The following is a 25,745-nucleotide window of genomic DNA, read 5'->3' on the forward strand; positions in this document are numbered from 1 at the left end:
CTAAAGAAAGAGTTAAGAAAAACCAGGAGGGATATGAGAAGTCATTACCGGATAGGATCAAGGAAAGCCCTAATGCTTCCTATAGGTATATCAGGAATAAAGGAATGACTACAGTAAGATTAGAGCCAGTCAATGATAGTCCGAGGAGATAGGAGAAGCGAGAAATGAATATTTTTCTTCAGTATTCACACTGGAAAAAGACAATGTTGGCATGGAGAATACTGAGATACAGGCTATTAGACTAGATTAGATTGAGGTTCACAAGGAGGAGGTGTTAGCAATTCTGGAAAGTGTGAAAATAGGTACATCCTCTGAGCCAGACGAGATTTATCCTAGGATTCTCTGGGAAGCAAGGGAGGAGATTGCAGAGCCTTTCGCTTTGATCTTTATTGTTATTGTCTACAGGAATAATGCCGGAAGACTGGAGGATAGCTAATGTTGCTCTCTTGTTCAAGAAGGGGAGGAGAAACAACCCTGGTAATTATAGACCAGTGAGTCTTACTTTGGTTGCGGGTAAAGTGTTCGAAAAGGTTATAAGATATATAATCATCTAGAGAGGAATAAGTTGATAAGGGATAGTCAACATGATTTTGAAAAGGGTAGGTCATGCCTCACAAACCTTATTGAGTTCTTTGAGAAGGTGACCAAACAGGTGGATGAGGGTAAAGCAGTTGATGTGGTGTAAATGGATTTCAATAAGGCATGAGGTTCTCCACGGTAAGGTATTGCATAAAATACGGAGGCATGGGATTGAGGGTAATTTAGTGGTTCGGATCAGAAATTGGTTAGCTGAAAGACAGAGGGTGGTGCTTCTTGGGAAATGTTCATCCTGGAGTTCAGTTACTAGTGCAAGGATCTGTTTTGGGGCCACTGCTGTTTGTCATTTTTTTCAACGACCTGGATGAGGGCATAGAAGGATGGGTTAGTAAATTTGTAGATGACACTGAGATCAGTGGAGTTGTGGATAGTGCAGAGGGATGTTGTGGGTTACAGAGGGACATAGGTAAGCTGCAGAGCTAGGCTGAGAGGTGGGAAATGGAGTTTAATGCGGAAAAATGTGAGGTGATTCACTTTGGAAGGAGCAACAGGAATGCAGAGTGCTGGGCTAATGGTAAGATTCTTGGTAGTTTAGATGAGCAGAGGGATCTTGGTGTCCACGTACATAGATCCCTGAAAGTTGCACCCCAGGTTGATAGGGTTGTTAAGAAGGCATATAGTGTGTTAGTTTTTATTAGTAGAGGGATTGACTTTTGGAACCATGAGGTCATGCTGCAGCTATGCAAAACAACTGCACTTGGGTATTGCGTACAGTTCCGGTCACCGCATTATAGGAAGGATGTGGAAGCTTTGGAAAGGGTTCAGAGGACATTTGCTAGGATTTGCCTGGTTTGGAGGGAAGGTCTTACAAGGAAAGGCTGAGGGACTTGAGGCTGTGTTCGTTGGAGAGAAGAGGATTGAGAGGTGACTTAATTGAGACATATAAGATAATCAGAGGATTAGATAGTGTGGACGGTGAGATTCTTTTTCTTTGGATGGTGATAGCTAGCACGCGGGGGCATAGCTTTAAATTGAGGGGTGATAGATATAGGACAGATGTCAGAGGTAGTTTCTTTACTCACAGAGTAGTAGGAGCGTGGACCACACAGCTTGCAACAGTAGTAGACTCCCCAGCGTTAAGGGCATTTAAGTGGTCATTATATAGATATATGGACAAAAATGGAATAGGTTAGAAGGGCTTCAGATTGGTTTCACAGGTCAGCGCAACATTGAGGGCCAAAGAGCCTATACTGCACTGCAGTGTTCTAACGGTTTCCTAATAACAAATGTTAACCTAACTGGCCTTTAGTTACTGATATTTTTTGTCTTCTTCGCTTTTTAAATTAAGATGTCACACCGGCAGTTTTCCAGCCCTCTGTGACTGTTCCAGAATCTAAGTATTCTTGGAACATTACTATGAGTGCATCTTCGACCTTTGTAGCTACTTCTTCCAATACCCAAAGATGCATCCCATCAGGTCTTATTGCGTTTTAGCCCCATTAGTTTCCGGAGCACCTTTTCCCTGGTGATAGTTATTACATTTAGAGTCATACAGTTTGGGGCATCATTTCTGAAGAAGGGCTCATGCTCGAAACATCGATTCTCCTGCTCCTTGGATGCTGCCTGACCTGCTGCGCTTTTCCAGCAACACATTTTCAGCTCTACAGCTGTTTGCACCAACCATCCGCAGAATACAGAACCTCCCGAGGCTATCCTGTAGTGCAGGAAGCTGATTTTCTGTTTGTTTGTAGGGAGTTATTCTCCTGCAATGTAGAGCTTTCTGTCCGTATCCGCTGCCCTGTCAACTGGCATTTGGTGCACTGTCGCTCCTGGTGTTGTTGATGCTTCTGTTCGTTGTTAGAGGTCGAAGATGGAGCTGCGTAAGGTCCTCAGTGAACCACACTGCAGGGAATATTTACAGTGAAGAAGATTAAATTAGTTTAATAACTGTCCAAGGTTCCTCCCTTCCCCACAAAAGTCTTGGAAATCACTTCCAAAGTAATGAAGACACACTCTCAGAACTCATCCTGCAAACAAAAGCCTGTCACTCAGCACCTCTAAGATGACAAGATTTAAATGTTTTATCATTTCACATTTTTGCCAATTCTCTAACTTCTCATGTGGTTTGATCTGATGAACTTCAGACAATCCAGGAAAGCTCCCCACTGGTCATTAAAGCCAGAGTGTAGGGTGAAATCCGTATTTGAATTTGAATCATAGACCTGTCTGTCCCAGAGGGGTTTCTGGTGCGTGAACAAACACAAGTAAGTTAGATGCAGAGGTTGGAACTAATGGCTATTGATTCTTTAACATGCTGCACACATAAACCCCCATGGAGCCTTGTGGGTTAAAGTTCAGCCTCTCTGCATTGAAACAGAAGCTTCATGGACCTGTTCCACTGGGAGAAGCATTACTTGCTCTTAGCAAGGCCATGTTAATGGGCTGCACAGGGCTGTGGCTCTGAGTTACAGTGTTCATGGTCAAGGCCCATTCCCAGAGCTTGTGCACACAATTCCAAGCTGACTCCCAACACAGCACTGAGGGAGTGTTGCACTGTTGAAGGTGCTGTCTTTCAATTCAGATGTTAACCCAAAGCCCCATTTGCCTGCTCAATGAGTGTGAAAGATCCAGTGGTACTGTTTCAAAGAAGGAATGCGAGAGTTAGCATAGAACATAGAACAGGACAGCACAGGAATATGCCCTTTGGCGCATTGTGTCTGTGCCAACCATATTATCATTCTAATCCCATCTGCTTGCACATAGTCCATGTCCTGTATTCCCTTCTTGTTCTGTAGCTGTCTAAGTACCTCTTAAATATATTGATCATTTCTGTTTTGGCCACCTTTCTTGGTAGCACTTTTCAGGGACCTTTCAGCCTCTGTGTGAAGAACTGGCTTTTTACATCTCCTTTGAACTTCCCCTGCCTTAAACCTATGCCCCCTCATTTTTGACATTTCTACCTGTGAAAAAGATTGACTGTTGACCCTATCCTTACCCATCATAGTTTTATATACTTCTATCAGGTCACCCATCAGCCTCTGACAATCTTGCCTAAACAATCCAAGTTTGTCCAACCTCTCCTTATAGCTAATACGTTCCAATCCAGGCAACATCCCGTAAACCTCATTTGCACCCTGGTCACAGCCCCCACATCCTTTTGGTAGTGTGGTGACTGGAACTGCACAGAGTACTTCAAATGTGGCCTGACTGATGAAGGCCAGCATAGGTCGTCTTTACCACCTAATCCTCCTGTGTTGCCACTTTTAGAGAGTTATGGGATTGCACCCCAAGATCCCTCTGTTTTTCAATGCTCTTAAGGGTCTTGCCATTTACTGTATACTTTCCTCTTGCATTTGACCTCCCAGAATGCATCACCCTGCAGTTGTCTGGATTAAACTCCATCTGCAGTTTTGCTGTACAACTTTCCAACTGATCGCTGTCCTGCTGTATCCTTTGATAACCATCCTCACTATTCACAACTCCACCAATTTTCACAAATAACAACAGAAATAGCTGGAAAAGCTCAGCAGGTCTGGAAGCATCTGAGGAGAGTAATCAGAATTAACGTTGTTAGTCGAGTGACCCTTCGTCAGAACTGTGTCTGATTTACATCATCTGCAGTTCTTTCAGTTTGCACCAATTTTCATGTCACCTGCAAACTTACTAATCAGACCACTTACATTTTCATCTAAATCCTCTATATGTATATCAAACATCAGAGATCCCAGCACTGATTCTTGTAGAATACAACTGGTCACAGACCTCCAGTCAGAAAAACACCCCTCCACAACGTCTATGACCAAAACAATGTTGTATCCAACTTAACAAGTCACCATGGATTCAATGTGGCTTAATCTTCTGGACCAGCCTACAATGAGGGACCTTGTCAATGGTTTAGTAAAGTCCATGTCATTAATATCCACTTTCCTACCCACATCTACATTCTTTGTCACTTCCTGAAAAAATCTTAGTCAAACTGTAAGATAATGCCTCCCCCACATAAAGCTATGCTGACGATACCTAATAAGTTCATTCTTCTCCATATGTGAGTAGATGTCGATCTGAGATTTTTCTCCTGTAATTTCCCTACCACTGATGTAAGGCTCACCAGCCTATGATTCCCTGGATTATGCCTGTTGCCCTTCTTAAACAAAGAAACTACATTGGCTGTCCTTACAGCCCTTATGAGTTTTCTACCAGAGAGTCTGGATGGATATACAAATGGCACAATGTTCATGATCATTCCTAGCTGCAGTGGGCAGACCTTGTTGCTGACAGTGTCTGCCAGTACAGTTATTGATAACTCCAAATCCCAATCGTCTATGATGAGGCCCAGGTGACCAGTAACATACACTATTTAAGTGACCCAGAAATGGTTTTCAATGCAAAGTGGAACAAGCTGGTTGATAAAGTGGCTTTTTATTAGTTGTCACCAGCAGGCAAAAGTCCTGTGTCCTGTATTAAACTAAGTTGCAGCTGAAATAATTGTTTTAGTAACCAGGTGAATGTGTGAGAATACCTGCCTGCAAATCCTCAAAAGTTCATTCATGAGTTTTATCAAAATACTCTGGTTATTTTGTGAATGTCTGTGTATTAGCTCCTCCATCAAAGGTGTGGGTCATATTTGCTGGGACTGTATTCAGAGTAAATATTGGCTGTTACATGCACAGGCCCTCACTATTCTTGGTCAGGAAATGGTACCAGAATGGGATGATGGGAGGTTCTGGAAAACCTGTGTGTTTAACTGGCATAAATAGCCAAATATTGAGATTTCCGTAAAGTAGTCCAAAGTGAAATGGATTTTGTGTTTGATGAATACCCAAAGTGAAGTGCTGCAGGGTCAACCTGTTTGTTGTATGGTTAATTCTTCTGTTGCACATAGACTTCTGTATATTCATATGTACAACAGTTAAGAGAGTGCCCTCACCATTTTTATTAAGTGTTATTGTTTAATTGTCACCAGCGCCCAGTACAACGTTTCTGCCAAGTCTGTTGGGTAACAGGTTTTGAGTCATCTTGTGACAGATTCTCTTCTGAAGTTGGTAATATTTTTTACACAATCCCTTACACAATGTGTGATCCGACTCCCCTCTGTCTTCCCCAGTCCCAACACAGTGACTTCCCAGAACCAGTCAAGACGAGGTGAATTCTGATATTACAAGGTATAATATTACACCAAGAGTAACCAACATTTTACAAGTTGGTACTCTCCCTATGGACTGGGTGAAAAATATCACAGACGGTGGATTAAAACCAACCAATACAGAAAGAAGAGGTGGGAATTTCACTAGGACTTCTCCAGCTCCATCTGAATTTTATCCATTTGTATCAAATTTCAGCTTATGTTACTTTGGTGGTGTGAGAAAATCTCTAGAAAATCCTGAAGATTGGTTCTTCCTCCATTGTCCTAAATACCGCAGTTAATCGATTTGCCCCTCTAAGTTTTTTCATTTCTGTAAAGTATATTACCACTTGTTAACTCAAATGTGGTTTAAATAAATCAGTAGTTCAAAATCTAATGAAAATTATTTTTTTCATTTTCTTCCACAGAATATTATTAAGAAGGTGATTGGACAGAAGTTTGTTTACAAATTTGTCTCGTTTCCAGACATTTTAAAAATGGATCCTCACTCGCTGGAATCCAGTCGGGAAAACATTTTGCTCAGGGATAGTGACACTCCATCAATTTCAGAGAGCAGAGATCACCAGCAAATAACATTATCTAGCGGCAGAAGTCCCAGCCGCAATGATTATATCCACTCTGGGTTATATACTTCTTTCACCATTAACTCTTTGCAGAATAGGTCTGACTTTTTCAAGTCAATCAAAATGGAAAAGCCAGAAGAGAAAATTGCAAGGAAACCTACCTCTGATGAGGTCAGAACTGTTATAAGATTTGTAACTAATAAAAGTGAAAGGCCAGTTTCCATGCCCCTTGGCTCCGTTCCATCATCACATTCTCCATCCCCAGAAGCTGTAGTCGCGTCAACTTTGTTCACTGCTCTCGCCTCTAAAACATCGCCTCCTTTATCGTCATGTCATTCCCCTGTTGCCTCGTCATCCTCGAATACCTCCTCCTCAACAGGGTACCAGAAGGCCTGCATTATCGAACTTGATGCTTATGATTCAGAACAGTCTGTTCAGCCTCTAAACCTCTCCTCTGGCTCGAAGGCCAAATCGCCTTGTCCGGCTGAGCAGCGACAAAGCCATCTTCCAAAAGCTAAGAAACCCAAAGGCCTGGAGATTCCAGCTCCTCCTTTAGTCATAACCAACACTGATGCTGGTTCAATTGCCCTCAATAGCCCAGCACTTCCTTCTGGATCCCTCACTCCTGCCTTCTTCACTGCACAGGTTAGTTTGTTCATTTTCATCTGGGTTGACGTAAGTGACACTTTCAGCACTGAACCTAATCTTTACACATTGGCGTCTTAAAATGCATTGCATAATGATGTACAGTCATGGCAAGTGAATCAAAAACTTCTCATTTTCTATTCACTAGATTTTTTTTTTAAAACTGCGTCTTTGGAATGGAATGTGAATACAATTATAAAATGATATTTTCCACATTGGTTATGAAGCAGGTTATTTTTTAAAGAATGTCTCGAATGGGATGAATATGAGTGTTAAGGATTGGAACAATAATTTCTCACTCTCAGTAACAGCAGCATGTCCTCCAAGGTTCACCAGAACACCGTTAGATGCAGAGGGAGCTTCCTTATGCTTATCCTAAACCTCAGAAAACCTTTGCAAACTGCATCACTCTGATCATTGTATCTGACAGCTTGCTGGCAGGAGATAGATTACAAGCTTTTCCCAGCTGACCACTTGTTTCAATTTATTTTTGTAAATATGTGTTATATATGCTGTTTTTTTGTTCAGTAGATTCAAATGTTAATATATGTCGGTTCCAACTCCGTGTGTAGCACTTTCAACAGATTCCAAAGCTTTGACCTAGTCCAGACACTTCAGCACATGTTCCAAACTGTCATTTTAATGTGATATTGAAGGAGTACTGCATTGTCTTTCAGGTGGGACCACAGAAATGGAAAAGATTCCATCATACAATTTGAAACCTTTCCCTCCTCAATCTTATTAAACAGATTATGGGATCATAAATTCAGAGGAGACCCATCTAGCAGTGCAGCTAATCCACTGCCCCTCTTGATTCCCTTCTGCCCTGCTGTTTACTATCCCTTGTTACTGGCAAGTAAATTAGAGTTCACCACCCTGCACGGCAGTGCATTCCAGATCACAACCGCTTGCTGTTTGGAAAGGATTTCCTGGTCCCACCTCAAGTTCTCTTGCCACTCACTTCATATTCAAGTCCTCTGGTTCTTATCTGTTCTACTAATAGAAACAGTTCCTCACATTCTACTCTAAACAGACCCTCCCTTATTTTTAACATCTATATCTATTCTTAACATTCTGTGCTGAAAGGAGAGCAGTCCCAGTTTCTGCAGTCTGTCATTCTAGCTGAAGTTCTGTACCTGTGGAATCATTCCACAATCTTATACTTTCCCATTCTTTCTAAAGTGAAGAGTCCTGAATTGCACACTTCGTTCTGTTGAAGCTAAACCAATGTTTAGTCAAGGTTCTTGATAACCTCCTTGCTCTTCTATTCTGTGCCTTTATTAGTAAAGTATAAGATGCCATAAGCTTCATTCGCTGTTTTCTGAATCTGCCCTGTTACCATCCACATGGCACATTGTGCACAGTTAGGCCCAGGTTCCTCACCTCCTTTACAATGATCTCTTTACTTTATTGCTTCTTTTCATTCTCCCTACCAAATGTATTAAACATATTACACTTCTGTACCTTGAATTTCATCTGCCAGTTTTCTACTCATTTTGACAACCTGTATCCTCTTAAAGATTATTATTATCCTCCTAAATTCCCAATACTTATAAGTTTTGTACCATTTCAAAATTTAGAAATTGTACCTTATACATGCCAATTTAAGTCATTAGATAAGCATCAGAAAAAGCAGGGTTCCCAGTACCAACCCCTGGCTTCAAAAAATCCTATCCATCACTACTATCGATATGTTAGCTGTCTGTCTCTTCTCATATTCACTCTTTGTTTTCTAATCTTTATCACCTTCACTTCTGTACTCTCTATACTCAGCCTGGTTCTCACTTGTATTATCAACCTAACATTTGCAGTACACCCAGTTTTTCTGCGACACCTCTCTGTCATTTAAAGAGCTCTAATTTGACCTAGTGCAGACTAGGTTGCCCTACCTTTTCCCCTCTTGGGAATCTGCCTTTCCAAGACTTGAACTCCCTCTCCTCCTTAAAGCTATTTATATTTCAGTGTAGTTCACTATATTTCAGTGCTGTTTGCAGGGTCTTGCTGTGCTCTTATTATTTGCTGTGTTTCTCTACATCACAATGTTGTTTCTTATCTCTCATGCGGATTGTAACAGCAACGATGTCTCAATATACTTATTTAATTGAATATTTTCTTGGGAAGCTTGAGTTTGTGAAAGCCTCTACACATATGCAAATACTTTCTTTCTTCTTGGTTCCTTCAATAAATCACAATAAATATCAATTTTTAAATGTACAGATAGAGAGCTCAGTTCTAAAATTAAACATGCAGTGCTGGCCCATGCTTTGAAATCTACAGCTTCATTATTTGGGGCAAAGCTGAAAGAATTTGTACACTTATAATTGATGCAGATATCCATAATGGCTGAGACTGGTACATTATATACATTTTCATTATGATGAAAATACAAGAAAATTAATTATTTAATTTGGCTGCACTTAAAGAAAAAGAAGGGACTAGCATTTCTGTAGCGCCTTTCATGATCTCAGGATGTCCCAAAACATGTCATAGGCAATTAGGAATTTTTCAACTGTGGTTCCTGTTGGAATATCATTGTCACTGTGGCCAATGTATGAACAGCAAGATCCCATAAACATTTAACCTACTCTGATCATATTTGATCCTTTATCTCAATGCTGTATTCCCGCTTTCTCTTCTTATCCAGTGATCCCTTTAAATGTAGAAATGTATCTCTTTCTTGAGTGACTTGGTCTCCACAGCCTTTTGTGGTAGAGAATTCCACAGGTTCATGACCCTTTGAATGACGAAGTGTCTCCTCATCTCGACCTGAAATGGCCTCCTCGTATCCTGAGATTGTGTTCTTGGTTCTAAACTCAACAACCAGGGAAACAAAGCGATAATGACTACATCCACCTGAGAGAGTGGGTGGGTCTTTGAATTAACATGTCACCCACAAATTAGCCCTTCTAGCATAGTGTGGCATTCCCTCAGTATGGCATAAAGTGTCAGGCCTGGCCTTTGCAAATGATAACCACTCCAAACCTTCAAGCTCCTTGTTGAAAGTGCTGTCACAGAGACATTGCTGATAAATTGACTTATTAATTAGTCTAATTACATTTTTATTTTATTATTATAGACACCTAATGGCATCCTGTTGACTCCAAGCCCCTTACTCTCCAGTATTCACTTCTGGAGTACATTAAGTCCAGTGGCTCCCTTGAGTCCTGCCAGACTCCAGGGGCCAGGGTCTTTATTTCAGGTATGTGTGAATTGTTAAACATTATCAGGGCAATTTCCTCTGATGTTTTAATGAGCTGTGTCTATTACATGTTCATTGTAAGCTTGATTGATGTTGCTGAATGTTCCTATAGAACAGTTCTTCGACAAGAACCTTATGGTTTCTTTGGGGATGGGCTCAGAGGCGGATCGACTGGTGAAATGATATAAGAAGGCATCAGAATGATGCTTGTTGTTTCCAACTACTATCCTATAAGACCACAAGAGCAGAAGTTAGACGATTTGGCCCATTGAGTCTGCTCCACCATTCAATAATGGCTCATAGATTTTTCAACCCCATTTTTCTGCCTTCTCCCCATAACCTTTGATCCCATTGGCCTTCAAGAACTTACCTATCTCTGTCTTAACTATACTCAATGACCTGGCCTCCACAGCCTTCTGTGGCAATGAATTCTATAGATTCCCCACTCTCTGGCTAAAGAAGTTTCTCCTTACCTCTGTTCTAAAGGGTCTTCCCTTTACTCTAAGGCTATGCCTTTGGTATTTGTCTCTCTTGCCAATGGAAACATCTTCCCAATATCCACTCTGTCCAGGCCATTCAGTATTCTGTAAATTTTAAATTGGATCCCATCCTCATCCTTGAAAACTCCATTGAATATAGTCCCAGAGTCCTCAAATGTTTCTTGTATGTTAAGCCTCTAATTCCTGGGATCATTCTCATGAACCTCCCCTGGACTCACTCCAGGGCCAGTGCATCCTTCCCAAGGTATGGAGCCCAAAATTGCTCACAATACTCCAAATGTGGTGCGACCAGAGCCTTTTAAAGCATCAGAAGTACATCCCTGCTTTTAGATTCTAGTGCTGTCGAGATGAATGATGACATCGTATTTGCCTTCCTAACTACCGAAAAGACCCCTGGTCTCGGACTCCTAAGTCCCTTTGTATTCCACATTTTTGAATTTTCTTCCCATTTAGAAAATAGTCCATACTTCTATTCTTTCCACCAAAGTGCATGATCTCACACTTTCCCACGTTGTGTTTCATCTGCCACTTCTTAGCCCACTCTCCTAACCTGTCTAAATCTTTCTGCAGCTTCCCTGCCTCCTCAGTACTACCTTCCCCTCCACCTATCTTTGTATCATCTGCAAACTCAGCTAGAATGCTCTCAGTTCCTTCATCCAGATCATTAATGCATAAAGTGAAAAGTTGTGGTCCCAACACTAACCCATGTGGAATATAACTAGTCACTGGCTTCCATCTGAGAAAGACCCTTTAATCCCCACTCTCTGCCTTCTGCCAAACAGCCAATCTTCTATCCATGCTAGTAACTTGCCTCTAACACCATGGGCCCTTATCTTACTGAGCAGCCTCCTGTGTAGCACCTTGTCAAAGGCCTTCTTGAAGTCCAGGGAGATAACATCCATTGGCTCTCCTTGTCTAACCTGCTTGTTACTTCCTCAAAGAATTCTAGCAGATTTGTCAGGCATGACCACCCCTTGATGAAACCATGCTGACTTTGCCCTATTTTACCATGCACTTGCAAATATTCAGAAATCTCATGCTTCACAATGGACTCCAAAATCTTACCAATGACTGATTGTTCAATAATTTCCCATCTTTTGCCTTACTCCCTTCTTAAACATTAGCAATTTTCCAGTCCTCTGGGACCCTCCCTGACTCCAGTGATATCAGAAAGATCACTGCTAAAGGCTCCACTACCTCTTCAGCCATCTCCTTCAGAACTTTAGGGTGTAGCCCATTTGATCCAGATGATTTGTCCGCTTTCAGATCTTCCAGTTTTTCTAGCAGCTTCTACTCAGTGATAGCTACCATACTCATTTCTGCCCCCTAACTCTCTCGAACGTTTGGGGTGTAACTCATGTCTTTCACTGTGACGCAAAGTACTCATTCAGTTCCTCAACCATTTCTTTGTTCCCCATTACCAGTTCTTCAGCATCATTTTCCAGTGGTCCAGTGCCCACTTTTGTCTCTCTTTGTGTCATTGGTGGCAAACGAGCTGACCACCAGGAGGCAGATTGACTAATTCAGGACATCATTGCAGCAGAGGGTTGATTTGATCAATGCACTCATACTTCAGGAGTAGCCACAGTTGACATTGGCAGTGCCTGCCATGTGACTGGACAGGATCTCTGAAACATGCTGACCTACAGGCATAGTGATAGTGTAAAAGGGGTGGAGGGGAGTTGTGTGACTGAAGGAGACTGTCATTGTTACACTAAGAGAGAACATCTTGGACGACTCATCCAGTGAGGCCATATGGGTGGAAGTTGGGAATAAAAAGGGTGCAGTCACTATGATGGGGTTGATATTATAGGTCTCCATTAGTCAAAGGGAGACAGAGGAACAGATATGTAAGCAGATCAAGGAAAGATGCAAAAACAACAGGGTTGTTGTAACGAGTGCTTTTAACTTTCTCGGTATTGACTCTACTCCCTATGGGACTGAATTTGTTAGGTACATACAGTAGGGTTTCTTGAAACGCTATGGAGATAGTCCAAGTAGAGAAGGGGCCATATTAAACCTGGTGTTGGGGAATGAATCCAGCAAGATGATCAGTTTCATTGGGGGAACATTTTGGGAACAGTGATTGTAATTCCGTCAGTATTAAAATAGTTCTGGAAAAGGACAAGGCTGGTCCTTGGGTGAAAGTGATAAATTGGGGGAAGATTAATTACAACAGTATTAGGCAAGGAAGTAGACTGGGAACAGCTCTTTGAGGGTAAATCCACATCTGATGTGGGAGTCTTTTAAAGACCAATTGATCAGAGTTCGACGCCAGATGTTCTTGTGAGGACAGAAGAAGATAAAGATGGCAAGATTTGGAAACTGAATGACAAGAGATGTTGAAAGTTTAGTCTCAAATAAAAAGAGGCATGTGTAAGGTTTAGGAAACTGCAATCAATCAGGCTCTTGAGGAATATAAAGGAAGCAGAAAAGAACTTGAACTTAGACAGGAAATTAGGAAGATTAGAAGGGGCTATGAAATGTCTTGGCAAGTAGGATTATGAAGAATCCCAAGGCATTTTAAATGCAAATTAGGAACAAAAGGGTATCTAGGGAAAGCGTAGTGTAGTGCTGAGAAAGCACAGCAGGTCAGGCCGCATCCGAGTAGCAGGAGAATCAACGTTCCGGGTATAAGCCCTTCTTCAGGGATCATGCCCGAGGGCTTATGCCCTACATGCTGATCTGCAGTCCTCACTTTGTCCTCGGGAAAGAGTAGGTCTACTCAAGAACAAAGGAAAACATTTATGCATGGATCAAGAGCAAGTGATTGAGGCCCTGAATAAGAAATTTGCTTTGGTATTCGCCAAGGAGAAGGAACTGGACAATGGTAAGATTAGGGAGAGGTATGTTGATATTCTGGGGTATATTAAGAAGAAAGTGATGCTGGGTATCTCGAAAAGCATTCAGGTAGATACTTCTCCAGGATACTGAGGGAGGCATGGGAGGATATTCCTGTGGCCTTGACTGAGATCTTTGTATCCTGTTTAGCCACAGATGAGGTCCCAGAAGACTGGTTGTTTCTTTATTTAAAAAGGGCTACAGGGAAATCCAGGACATTATCGGCCAATGACCCTCACATCAGTGGTCAGGAAATTATTGGAGAAGGTTCTCAGGGACAGGATTTACTCCCATTTGGAGAAGAATGAATTTATTAAGGATAATCAGCATGGCTTTGTGCAGGGGAGGTCTTGTCTCACAAACCTGGTTGAGTTTATTGAGGAAGTAATGAAAATGATTGAGGGTGGGGCAGTGGAGGTTGTCTACGTAGACTTTACTGAAGTAGTTGACAAGGTCCCTCATGGTAGGCTGGTCCAGGAGATTAAGTCACATTGAATCAACGGTGATTTGGTGAATTGGACACAAAATTGGTTTCAGAGTGTGGTGCTGGAAAAGCACTGCAGGTCAGGCAGTATCTGAGAAGCAGGAGAATCGATGTTTCGGGTAAAAGTCCTTCAGAAATATCTGAAACATCGATGCTCCTGCTCCTCAGATGCTGCCTGACCTGCTGTGCTTTTCCAGCCCCCACTCTCGACTCTGATCTCCAGCATCTGCAGTCCTCACTTTCTCCTACAAAATTGGTTTGGTCATAGAAGATAGAGGTTAGTTGCGGAGGGGTGTTTTACTGACTGGAGGTCTGTGTCAAATGGTATTCCACAAGGATCAGTGCTGGGACTTCTGTTGTTATGAATATATATAAATTATTTGGATGAAAATGTAAGTTTGCAGATGACATGAACATTGGTAGAGTTGTGGATAGTGAGGATGGTTATCAAAGAATACAGTTCAGGTCCTTCAGCCACTGTTACCTCAGGGAGATTGCTTGTGTCTTCCCCAGTGAACACAGATCTGAAGTACCAATTCAATTCTTCTGCCATTTCTTTGTTCCCCGTAATATATTGCTGTCTTCAAGGGCCCAATTTTAGTCTTAACCATTTTTTTGCCTTTCACGTACCTAAAAAAGCTTTTACTATCCTCCTTTATATTTTTGGCCAGTTTACCTTCGTACCTCATTTTTTTCTCTGCGTATTTCCTTCTGTTGTTTTTTAAAAGCTTCCCAGTCCTCCGTTTTCTCACTTATCTTTGCTATGTTATACCTTTTCTCTTTTAACTTTATATGTTTCTTAACTTCCCTTGTCAGCCACAGTCACCCATGCCTCCTCCTAGGATCTTTCTTCCTTTTTGGAATGAACTGATCCTACAACTTCTGTATTATACACAGAAATACCTGCCATTGTACCACCACTGTCATCCCGGCTAAGGTATTGCACCATTGAACTTTGGCCAGCTCCTCCCTCATAGCTCTATAGTTCCCTTTATTCAACTGAAATATTGTCACTTCCGATTGTACCCTCTTAAATTGCAGATTGAAGCTTATTGTATTATGGTCACTACTTCCCAATGGCTCCTTCACTTCGAGGTCCCTGATCAATTCTGGTTCGTTGCACAATACCAGATCCAGAATTGCCTTCTCCCTTGTAGGCTCCAGCACCAGCTGTTCTAAGAATCCATCTCTGAGGCACTCCACAAAGTCTCTTTCTTGAGGTCCAATACCATCCTGATTCTCCCAGTTTACCTGCATGTTGAAATCCCCCTAACAACAGTAATAACATCTTTGCGACAGGCCAATTTCAGCTCGTGATTCAACTTCATTGGTTGGAGCATTGAGTATAAAAGTCGGCAAGTCACGTTCCAGCTGTAAATGTCAGGCCATGTTTGGAGTATTGTGTGCAGTTCTGGTTGCCATAGTATAGGAAGTATGTGGAGACTTTGGAGAGATGCCTGAACGGTTTATGCCAGGATGTTGCTTGGATTGGAGCATATAAAGAGAGGTTGGAAAAACTTAGATTGTTTTCATAGAGTTTCGGAGGCTCTGGGTCAACCTGATAGAGGCATATAAAATTATGAGAGGCACGGATAGGGTGGAGAGTCGTAGTCTTTTCCCAGAGTAGGAAAGAGGGAGAAAGTTTGAAGGAGATGTGCGAGGATCGATTTTTCTTCACAGAGGATGGTAGGTTTCTGGAATGTGCTGCCAGGGGAGGTGGTAGAAGCATAAATGTTAGCAATGTTTAAGAGTCATTTAATCAGACACATGGACAAGAGTAGAAGGCCATGTGCGGGCAGATGAGATTAGTTTAGAATGGCACAGACGTAGTGGGCTGAAGGGCCTGTCCCTGTGCTGTACTGTTCTATGTTCTATCAATGGGCCAATAATTCTGAAACCCAGGCTAATATGCTGGGGAGATGGGTTCAAATCCAAACACAGGTGCCAATGAAATTTAAACTCAATCATAAAGATTTAGAATTGAAAGCTCCTGTTAATAATAGAGGGCATGACATTGTGGTAAAAACCCATCTGGTTCACTCATATTCTTTAAGGAAGGAAAGCTGCCATTCTTACCTGGTCTGGCCTGCATGTGATTCCAGGCCCACAACAAAATGTGGTTGACTCTCCTATGGCCAACTGAAATGGTAAGCTTGTCAGTTCAAGGGCCGTTAACGATGGTAAAGAGGTGCTGACTGAAGCCCACGTCCTATGAAAGAATAAGACATACAATTCAGCACTTGGTTGAAGTTGTATAATTAGCCTAAGGCTAACGTACTCCATTCCTAGCTGCACAGCAACTTACATTCATGAGCATCTGATACAGAAATACTAGGTAAAAACAATGACTGCAGATGTTGGAAACCAGATTCTGGATTAGAAGTGCTGGAAAAGCACAGCAGTTCAGGCAGCATCTGAGGAGCAGTAAAATTGATGTTTCGGCACAGGCAGAGAGCCTGAAGGGTGGAGAGATAAATGAGAGAGAGAAATGCTGTGATTTTCCAGCACCTCTAATCCAGATACAGAAATACTATTTAGTTACCATGAGTTTTAGCAGTTTTTGACCAAATTGTGAGCTGGAGATCCTCAGTGGAGTTACAGAGAATTGTGTGTAATGTCACATCTCCATCAACAAATCCTCCTTGTCAGTATTGAGTACTGAGCAAGAAATATTGCAAATTTGACTTAAGCAATAGAAGAATTTTGCATAAAAGATATGAAGATACAATAGAATAAACCAAACTACATATATGTAACACATAGAGTCATAGAGATGTGCAACACGGAAACAGATCCTTTGGTCTAATTTGTCTAAACTAATCTAGTCCCATTTTCCAGCACTTGGTCCATATCCCTCTAAACCCTCCCTATTCATATACCCATCCAGATGTCTTTTAAATGTTATATTTATACCAGCCTCCACCACCTCCTCTGGCAGATCATTCCATACATGCACCCCCTCTGCGTGAAAGATTTGCCCCTTAGGTCCTTTATAAAATCTTTCCCCTCTCACCATAAATCTATGCCCTCTAGTTCTGGACACTCCCACCCCAGGGAAAAGACCTTGTCTACTTACCCTATCCATGCTCATGATTTTATAAACCTCTATAAGGTCACTCCTCAGCCTCCAACGCTTCAGGGAAAACAGCCCCAGCCTGTTCAGCCTCTCCCTATAGCTCAAATCCTCCAACCCTGGCAACATCCTTGTATATCTTTTCTGAACCTTTTCAAGTTTTACAACATCCTTCCTATAGGAAGGAGACCAGAATTGCGCACAATATTGCAACAGTGGTCGAACCAACATCCTGTACAGTTGCAATGTGACCTCCTAACTCCTGTACTCAATACTCTGAATAATAAAGGAAAGCATACCAAACGCCGCCTTCACTATTATATCTACCTGTAACTCCACCTTCAAGGAGTTACGGACCCACATTCCAAGGTTTCTTTGTTAAGCAACACTCCCATGACCTTACCATTAAGTCCTGCAAAGATTTACCTTCCCAAAATGCAATGCCTCACATTTACCTAAACTAAACTCCATAGAGTCATAGAGATATACAGCATGGAAATAGACCCTTCAGTCCAACCTGTCCATGCCGACCAGATATCCCAACCCAATCTAGTCCCATCTGCCAACACCCGGCCCATATTCCTCCAAACCCTTCCTATTCATAAACACCTCCAAATGCTTCTTAAATGTTGCAATTGTACAAGCCTCCACCATTTCCTCTGGTAGCTCATTCTATACACGTACCACCCTCTGCGTGAAAAGGTTACCCCTTAGGTCTCTTTTATATCTTTCTCCTCTCACCCTAAACCTATGCCCTCTAGTTCTGGACTCCCCGACCCCAGGGAAAATACTTTGTCTATTTATCCTATCCATGACCCTCATAATTTTGTAAACCTCTATAAGGTCACCCCTCAGCCTCCGACGCTTCAGGGAAAACAGCCCCAGCCTGTTCAGCCTCTCCCTATAGTTCAAATCCTCCAACCTTGGTAACCATCCTTGTAAATCTTTTCTGAACCCTTTCAAGTTTCACAACATCTTTCCGATAGGAAGGAGACCAGTATTGCACACAATATTCCAACAGTGGCCTAACCAATGTCCTGTAAAACTGCAGCATGTCTTCCCAACTCCTGTACTCAGTACTCTGACCTATAAAAGAAAACATACCAAACACCTTCTTCACTATCCTATCTACCTGCGACTCCACTTTCAAGGAGCTATGAACCTGCACTCCAAGGTCTCTGTTCAGCAACACTCCCTAGGACCTTACCATTAAGTGTATATGTCATGCTAAGATTTGCTTTCCCAAAATGCAGCACCTCGCATTTATCTGAATTAAACACCATCTGCCACTTCTTAGCCCATTGGCCCATCTGGTCCAGATCCTGGTGTAATCTGAGGTAACCCTCTTCGCTGTCCACTACACTTCCAATTTTGGTGTCATCTGCAAACTTACTAACTGTACCTCTTATGCTCACATCCAAATCATTTATGTAAATGACAAAAAGTAGAGGGCCCAGCACCGATCCTTCTGTGACTCCTCAGCCCATTGGCCCATCTGATCAAGATCTGTTGTACTTTAAGGTGACCTTCTTCACTGTCCACTACACCTCTAATTTTGGTGTCATCTGCAAACTTACTAACTATACCTCCCATGTACACATCCAAATCATTTATATAAATGATGAAAAGCAGTCGACTCAGCACCGTTCCTTGTGGCACACCACTGGTCGGAGACAGTGAGGTGTGCAGATGCTGGAGGTCAGAGTTGAGAGTGTGTTACTGGAAAAGCACAGCAGGTCAGGCAGCATCTGAGGAGCAGGAAAATCAATGTTTTGGGCTGAATCTTTCCTGATGAAGGGCTCTAGCCCGAATGTCGATTTTCCTGCTCCTCGGATGCTGCTTGACCTGCTGTGCTTTTCTAACAACACACTGTCAACCTCTGGTCACAGACTTCCAGTCTGAAAAGCAACCCTCCACCACCACCCTCTATCTTCTACCTTTGACCCAGTTCTGTATCCAAATGGCTAGTTTTCCCTGTATTCCATGTGATTTAACCTTGCTAACCAGGCTTCTGTGAGGAACCTTGTCAAATGCCTTACTGAAGTCCATATAGATCACATCCACCGATCTGCCCCACATGTTTAAAGATAAATCAGAACACAGTAAAAATATAATCCTATTAATCCTGAAAACACACCTTTATGGATTCCAAAAGGATCCCTTTATAGGACTCATACCAGAGAGAATCTCATTTTCAATCATTCCTAACAATGACACCAATTCCTGGTCTGATAGCCTCTTCCTGGAACTTTTAGACACCTGAGCTTCAATTTTCAAATAACACTTTCAGATTTTTACCCAAACACTTCTGGTCTTGATCTATTACTAAACTCCTTATTCAGGTTTTTTAAAAAACAAATTTAAACTATCTTCTCCCTTTCTTAGAGGCCGACTATTTTACACATCCATTTTCAGCTAAGAACCATATTGAACTCTGCCAACTAAAAGTAAAATTGACAGATTTCTCTCCAAGCTTTGGGTGATTTCCCCCAAGCTTTAAAAACAAGTTCAGAATCTTCTGTTAGAAAACTTAATGTAAGTACACTGTGTACCTTATTCTCCAGCTACCAAAGCTCTCCACGGTACTTTTGACAAAAACAAAGTAACCTAGATGCTGCCTGATTTGATGAGTGTTTCCAACATTTTAGGATTCTGTAACAGTTTTTTTTTAAAAACATGATTCTTTGCTGAATTATTTAATCATTACTATTAACCTTATCCAGGATAAACGCTCCTATCTTAAAGAAAACGCATTCATTATTTTAAAGTTCCTGTTCTTGTGGCATTTTTCAGTATAATTTGTAAAATGCAAAGATAATAATCTGTATTCGGAAAATAAGTAACATTGCCCAGTTCAAAATTTGCAATATCCCTGGTTGTATAGGAACTATTACTACGTCCACCTATTACATTTGCTGTCCAGGATGTTTAATTTAATAGTGACAAAACAAAACTCCATCATGAATTTTAGGAAATCTCAGGGTGAATTGATTTCATCCTAAATTAAATGGTGAAAATAGGAAAGGTGATGACTTATAAATTAATGTCCATTCAATTAAAAAGGGATTGGTTAGTTACAGGAGGTTGCTAACTACATATTACACCCAGCAACAGATATGAAATGCTTTATATTACCAGCATGTCTCATTTCACTATTGAGTTTTAGGATTGGGAAATCTCAGACAGACCATGGGCTTGTTAGAATGGCAAAACTACATTTTCCTGTCTAAAATAAAAAAAAAGGAAATGTTGAAAGCCTTTGCTGTTGAGTAAGAAGTGGATGTAATGTTTCAAGTCAGTGTGTGTCAACTATGACTCAGTTTGGTCGCACCTCTTCCTTCTGAGTCAGAGGTTGTGAGTTTAAGTCTAGCTTCTGGTTTTGAGTACAGCTGTTTGTTCCAGTATAGTGCTGTGAGAGTGCTGCATTATTGGATATTTTTTTAAAAATCAGTTGAGATGTTAAAGCAAGGCCCTTTCTGTTCTCTCAGGTGGCTGTATACAATCCCTAAGATTATCTTGAAGAACAGCAAAGGGGTTATCAGTGGTGTTCTGACCTATATGAATATTATCCATCAATACATTTAGTCACTGTCATATTACTAGTTTTGGGAGTTTGCTACATGTACATCATTGGTGGGCGGCACGGTGGCACAGTGGTTAGCACTGCTGCCTCACAGCACCAGAGACCCGGGTTCAATTCCCGCCTCAGGCGACTGACTGTGTGGAGTTTGCACGTTCTCCCCGTGTCTGCGTGGGTTTCCTCCGGGTGCTCCGGTTTCCTCCCACAATCCAAAGATGTGCAGGTCAGGTGAATTGGTCATGCTAAATTGCCCGTAGTGTTAGGGAAGGGGTAAATGTAGGGGTATGGGTGGGTTGTGCTTTGGCGGGTCGGTGTGGACTTGTTGGGCCGAAGGGCCTGTTTCCACACTGTAATCTAATCTAACATCAGTTGCTATGTTGCTGACATTACAATAATGATTAAACTTGAAAGAATGATGGTTTGAAAATGTACTATATGAATTCAAGTATTTCAAAACAGAGGCAGGATAAAAGGTGTTGGAGAGGAATGAATGTAAAGAAAGGGTCTGTTGATTGGGTGGAAAATGAGAGAGGTTGAATGACAATAAGTTTGATGGTGGAAGCCAGAAGGCAGTGGTAATGCAGAATCATTAATAGCCACATTCTGAAAAAAACATGGGACAAACATATGGAAGTACATGGAATAATGTAGGTTAGATGGGCTTCAGATTGGTATGACTGGTCGGCGCAACATCGAGGGCCGAAGGGCCTGTACTGCGCTGTAAGGTTCTGTGTTCTAAAACATTCTCCCTAATGTGGACATTACATTGTGAGCAGTGAATATAATTTATTAGCTTGAACGAAGTACAAGTAAATTATTGTTCCACCCTGTAAGGAGTATTTGAGCCTCTAATGAATAGAAAGTGAGGAGGTGAAAGAGCAGGTGTCCAGTCTCTGCAAGGAAAGGCATGGTGGTGAAGATTACTAAAGAATCAACCAGAGTGTCACAGTGACAATGGAGGGGAGGGGGACACGTTTTGATGGCAGTATCATTCTGGAGGCAGTGGAAATTGGTCTGTTGAATGTATAGGCAGATGAGGTGGTAGATAAGATCTACGGAGCACTGTTGTGATTCTGGGAGTGTGGGGCTTTGGACAGAACTACAAGATTGGGACAGACATAGTTAGAGGGTCTGCTCAACTATGGTGGAGGGGAATCCTTGGTTGAGGATAAGGAAGAAATTGTCAAACTACTGCATTGGCAAGTTTATCATCAGAGCAGTTGCAATGGAAATGAAGGTACTGGGAGAATAGAATAACCCTTCCTGAAGAAGGGTGGAAGGAAGTAAATTCCAAGTAGATGCCCCCCTCCTGCTGAAATGAAAATAGAGAAGGAAAGGGCATCAAAAACAGAAATTGCTTGAAAAGCTTAGCAGGTCTGGCAGCATCTGTGGAGAGAAATCAGAGTTAATGTTTCAGGTGCAGTGACCTTTCCTCAGAATGGGAAAGGGAATGTCGAGGGGTGCGTTGTGAGAGGGTGAATGAGGCAGAATTGTAAAGTTGATTAATATTTTGAGTTTGGTGAGCGAGCAGGAGTCCCGCTACAGTCACCAGTACATCTGAAAGAAGAGGTGGAGAGGGGATCTCGAGTCAGACTAGAACAAGGTCTGTGTATTCCATCAAAATACAAGCATAGCCAGGACCTATATGGGCTCCCATAACGACAACTTTGCAGAACAGCCAAGAGCCTTATAAACTCCCACAGCAACACAAAGTCGAGAGTGTGGTGCTGGAAAAGCACGGCAGGTCAGGCAGCATCCAAGGAGCAGGAAAATAAACGTTTCGGGCGTAAGTCCCTTATCAGGAATTCCCGATGAAGAGCATATGCCTGAAACATCGATCCTCCTGCTCTTTGGATGCTGCCTGACCTGCTGCGCTTTTCCAGCACCATACTCTCAACTCTGATCGCTAGCATCTGTAGTCCTCACTTTCTCATAGCAACACAAATACAAGTTTTTCCAGCAAGTAGGCTGCAGTGAATTCCATCACTGAATTCAAAGAGCAAACTGGACAATTTAATGGCAGATTCCTTCGCTCATTCAGCTTAAATTCAAAATTACCTCGAGCAAAAAAGAATTTTCATACAATCCAGAAATTGCTTTAGATGTGCCCCATATATAAATAATTTGGATGTGAATATAGGAGGTATGGTTAGTAAGTTTGCAATTGATACCAAATAGGTGATCAGATTACAACGGGACTGTGCTCAGATGGGCCAATGGGCTGAGGAGTGGCAGATGGAGTTTAATTTAGATAAATGTGAGGTGTTGCATTTTGGTAAGGCAAATCAGGGCAGGAATTATACAGTTAATGGTATGGCACTGGTGAATGATGCCGAACTAAGAGAACTACAGGTGCAGGTGTATATCTCCTTGAAAGTGGAGTCGCAGGTAGACAGGGTGATGAAGAAGGCGTACTTGCCTTCATTGGTTATAACCCTGAGTACAGGGATTGGGATGATGTTGCGGTTTTACAGGATGTTGGTGAGCCACCTTTGGAATACTGTGTACAATTCTGGTCGCCCTTTTAAAGGAAGGATGTTGTTAAGTTCGAGAGGGTACAGAAAAGATTTACAAAGACGTCACCGAGACGGGGGGGATTTGAGCTATAGGGAGAGGTTGAATAGGCTGGGGCTTCTTTCCTTGGAGTGTCAGAAGTTGAGGGGTGACCTTTACGGAGCTTCATAAAATCATGAGGGGCATGGATAGGATGAATAGCCAGGGTCTTTTTCCGACAGTGGGGAAGTGTAAAACTAGAGGGCATAGGTTTAAGGTGAGATGGGAGCTATTTAAAAAGGACCTGAGTGATCATTTCTTCACACAGAGGGTGGTGCCTGTATGGAATGAGCTGCCAGGATAAGTGGTGGAGGTTGGTACAGTTACAACATTTAAAAGGCACCTGGATATGAATAGGAAGGGTTTAAAGGGATATGGGTCAAATTCTGGCAAATATTGTAGTGAGAGGGTAGGACATTTGGGGTATATAGGGACTTTCAACAGACATTTAATAACATTATTAGGAAAATTGAAGCCGCTGGAGTTGAAAAGCAATAACTGTACAGATATAAAATGTAAGAAACACTGAGGATGGTATTAACAGATTATGATTGACAGGCAGATTCATGGCGTTGAAATTTAATGCTGCGTTGACTCTGACTCTGTGAGAGCAAATAATATATTAGGAGAGGTAGTTTGACCATATTTCCAAAGTGATGAGAAGACTGTCAAAAAGCCATACAGGATCCTGGTGTTTCTAAACAGAGACAGATAGTTAAGAGCAAGGAAGATATGTTAAACATTTACAAAACACTGTCTAGGTCTCAGTTGGAGATATGTGTTTAATTCTGTCCACCACACCTTCTAAAGGATACAAAGAGCTTATAGAGGAAGTCCTCTGGAATGATTCCGTGAATGAGTAACTCAAGTTATGTGGATAGGCTGGGAAAGCTGGAATTTTTTTTATAGCATGGTGGCTCAGTGGTTAGCACTGCTGCCTCACAGCACCAGGGACCCGGGTTCGATTCCTGCCTCGGGCGACTGTCCTTGTGGAGTTTGCACATTCTCCCTGTGTCTGCGTGGGTTTCCTCCGGGTGCTCCGGTTTCCTCCCACAGTCCAAAGATGTGCAGGTCAGGTGAATTGGCCATGCTAAATTGCCCATAGTGTTAGGTGCATTAGTCTGGGGTAAATAGAGAGAAGGGGAATGAGTCTGGGTGGGATACTCTTTGGAGGGTCATTGTGGACTTGTTGAGCTGATGGGCCTGTTTCCAAACTGTAGGGAATCTAATCTAATCCAATCAAAGACATTTTGTTGAAGCTTTTTATCTTGAACTCATCAGGACAATTTGCAAGAATATCTGAGTAAAGGGAAAATAATATTTATACTGTTCGAGAGGAGTGTGTTAATTGATTGGTTGGTTTAAAAAAGGCATTGCAATGAAGAAGACACCAGGTGATGACTGATTATTGACTGCCAGAATTTGTCTAAATTTTACAAGAAGCATGCTGATTCTGATTGGTCAAGACATTGTCCTAAAAAATAAAACAGTTCCTTGAACATCACCTTCCAAATTCAGGACCTCGCTTCCGTAGAAGGACAAGGACAGAAGATGCATGGGAGCATCTCCACCTGCAAGTTCGCAACCAAGCTGTGTTCTACTCTGACATGGAAATGCAATACTGTTCATTTGTAGTTGCTAGGTCATAGTCCAGGACTTTTTTCTCTACAATAGACATAGGTAACTCTACACTCAAGTTGTGCAGCAGGTCAAGAAGGCAGCTCAGTGCCACATTTTCCAGGGCAGTTAGCGTTTGACAATAAAATGCTGGCCTAGCCAATGTTGCCCACAACCCATAAAAATAGAAAATGGAGGGGAATGGGACTGATGGGATAACTCTTTCAAAGAAATGACAAAGGCACAGTGAGTCTGGAGCCTACTTCTACTGTACAATAATCTGATCAATTCTTTGTTTTGCTTCACTTTATTTTACAACGGAAAAAGGATTTGTGGAACAAACAGAAAAGAAGGTCACAGAAATCACTTTCATTTTTTAATGGTGTTACCCAAAGGTAGTGCTGAATAAGTGTGTTGAGGTAAAGAATAATTAGACCAAGGACAGCAGACGTAATTCAGTCCCTATTTTAAAGTAATGCCATTGTTTCATTCTAAAATGCTTTTCTCTAAAATGTTAAAAATCACACAACACCAGGTTATGGTCCAACAGGTTTATTTGGAAGCACTAGCTTTTGGAGCGCTGCTCCTTCATCAAGTGGTTGTGGAGGTTAAGATCATGCTCACAGAACTTATAGCCAAAGGAGTCCAGTGTCATGGAGATGTGATACAGTAAACAATCTTAGATTAAAACTTGCATCTTTTATAATGGGATATGCTGGTTTCTGTTCTTTGATATGTAAATCCCAGAATTTCTTTTAAAATTACATTCTCAAGATAGCTCAGTTTTTTTTAAACAATAGGTGTGAAGCCTGTCTGTGCCCCAATGCTGTGTCAGACTGACAAACCCTCTGTATAGTTTTACGGAGTTTTTCATGGATTCATGCAACTTTTAAGAAAAATCATCAGCCACACCTACAAGGTAGACCAAAACATCACCCAATCACAACACAACGCCACCCAGGCTCTCAAAACCAATTGCAACATCGTCATCAAACCAGCAGATAAAGGAG

General features: G+C 41.8%; 1 protein-coding gene across 4 annotated transcripts in view; it reads left to right on the forward strand.

Moving 5' to 3' along the window:
* Positions 1-25,745, forward strand: part of elk3 (ETS transcription factor ELK3) — an 88,855-nt gene that overhangs the window by 59,483 nt on the left and 3,627 nt on the right. For 2 of the 4 annotated variants that reach the window (XM_072562399.1, XM_072562398.1), the window contains 2 exons: positions 6,088-6,888; positions 9,965-10,087. In XM_072562399.1, the coding sequence (XP_072418500.1) occupies positions 6,088-6,888; positions 9,965-10,087 (924 nt within the window). Of the gene's footprint in view, positions 1-405; positions 478-6,087; positions 6,889-9,964; positions 10,088-25,745 lie in introns of all 4 variants that reach the window. The other 2 variants (XM_072562401.1, XM_072562400.1) reach the window with 2 other exon arrangements.

Source organism: Chiloscyllium punctatum, chromosome 44 (genome assembly GCF_047496795.1).
Source record: "Chiloscyllium punctatum isolate Juve2018m chromosome 44, sChiPun1.3, whole genome shotgun sequence".
NCBI classification, from domain to species: Eukaryota; Metazoa; Chordata; class Chondrichthyes; order Orectolobiformes; family Hemiscylliidae; genus Chiloscyllium; species Chiloscyllium punctatum.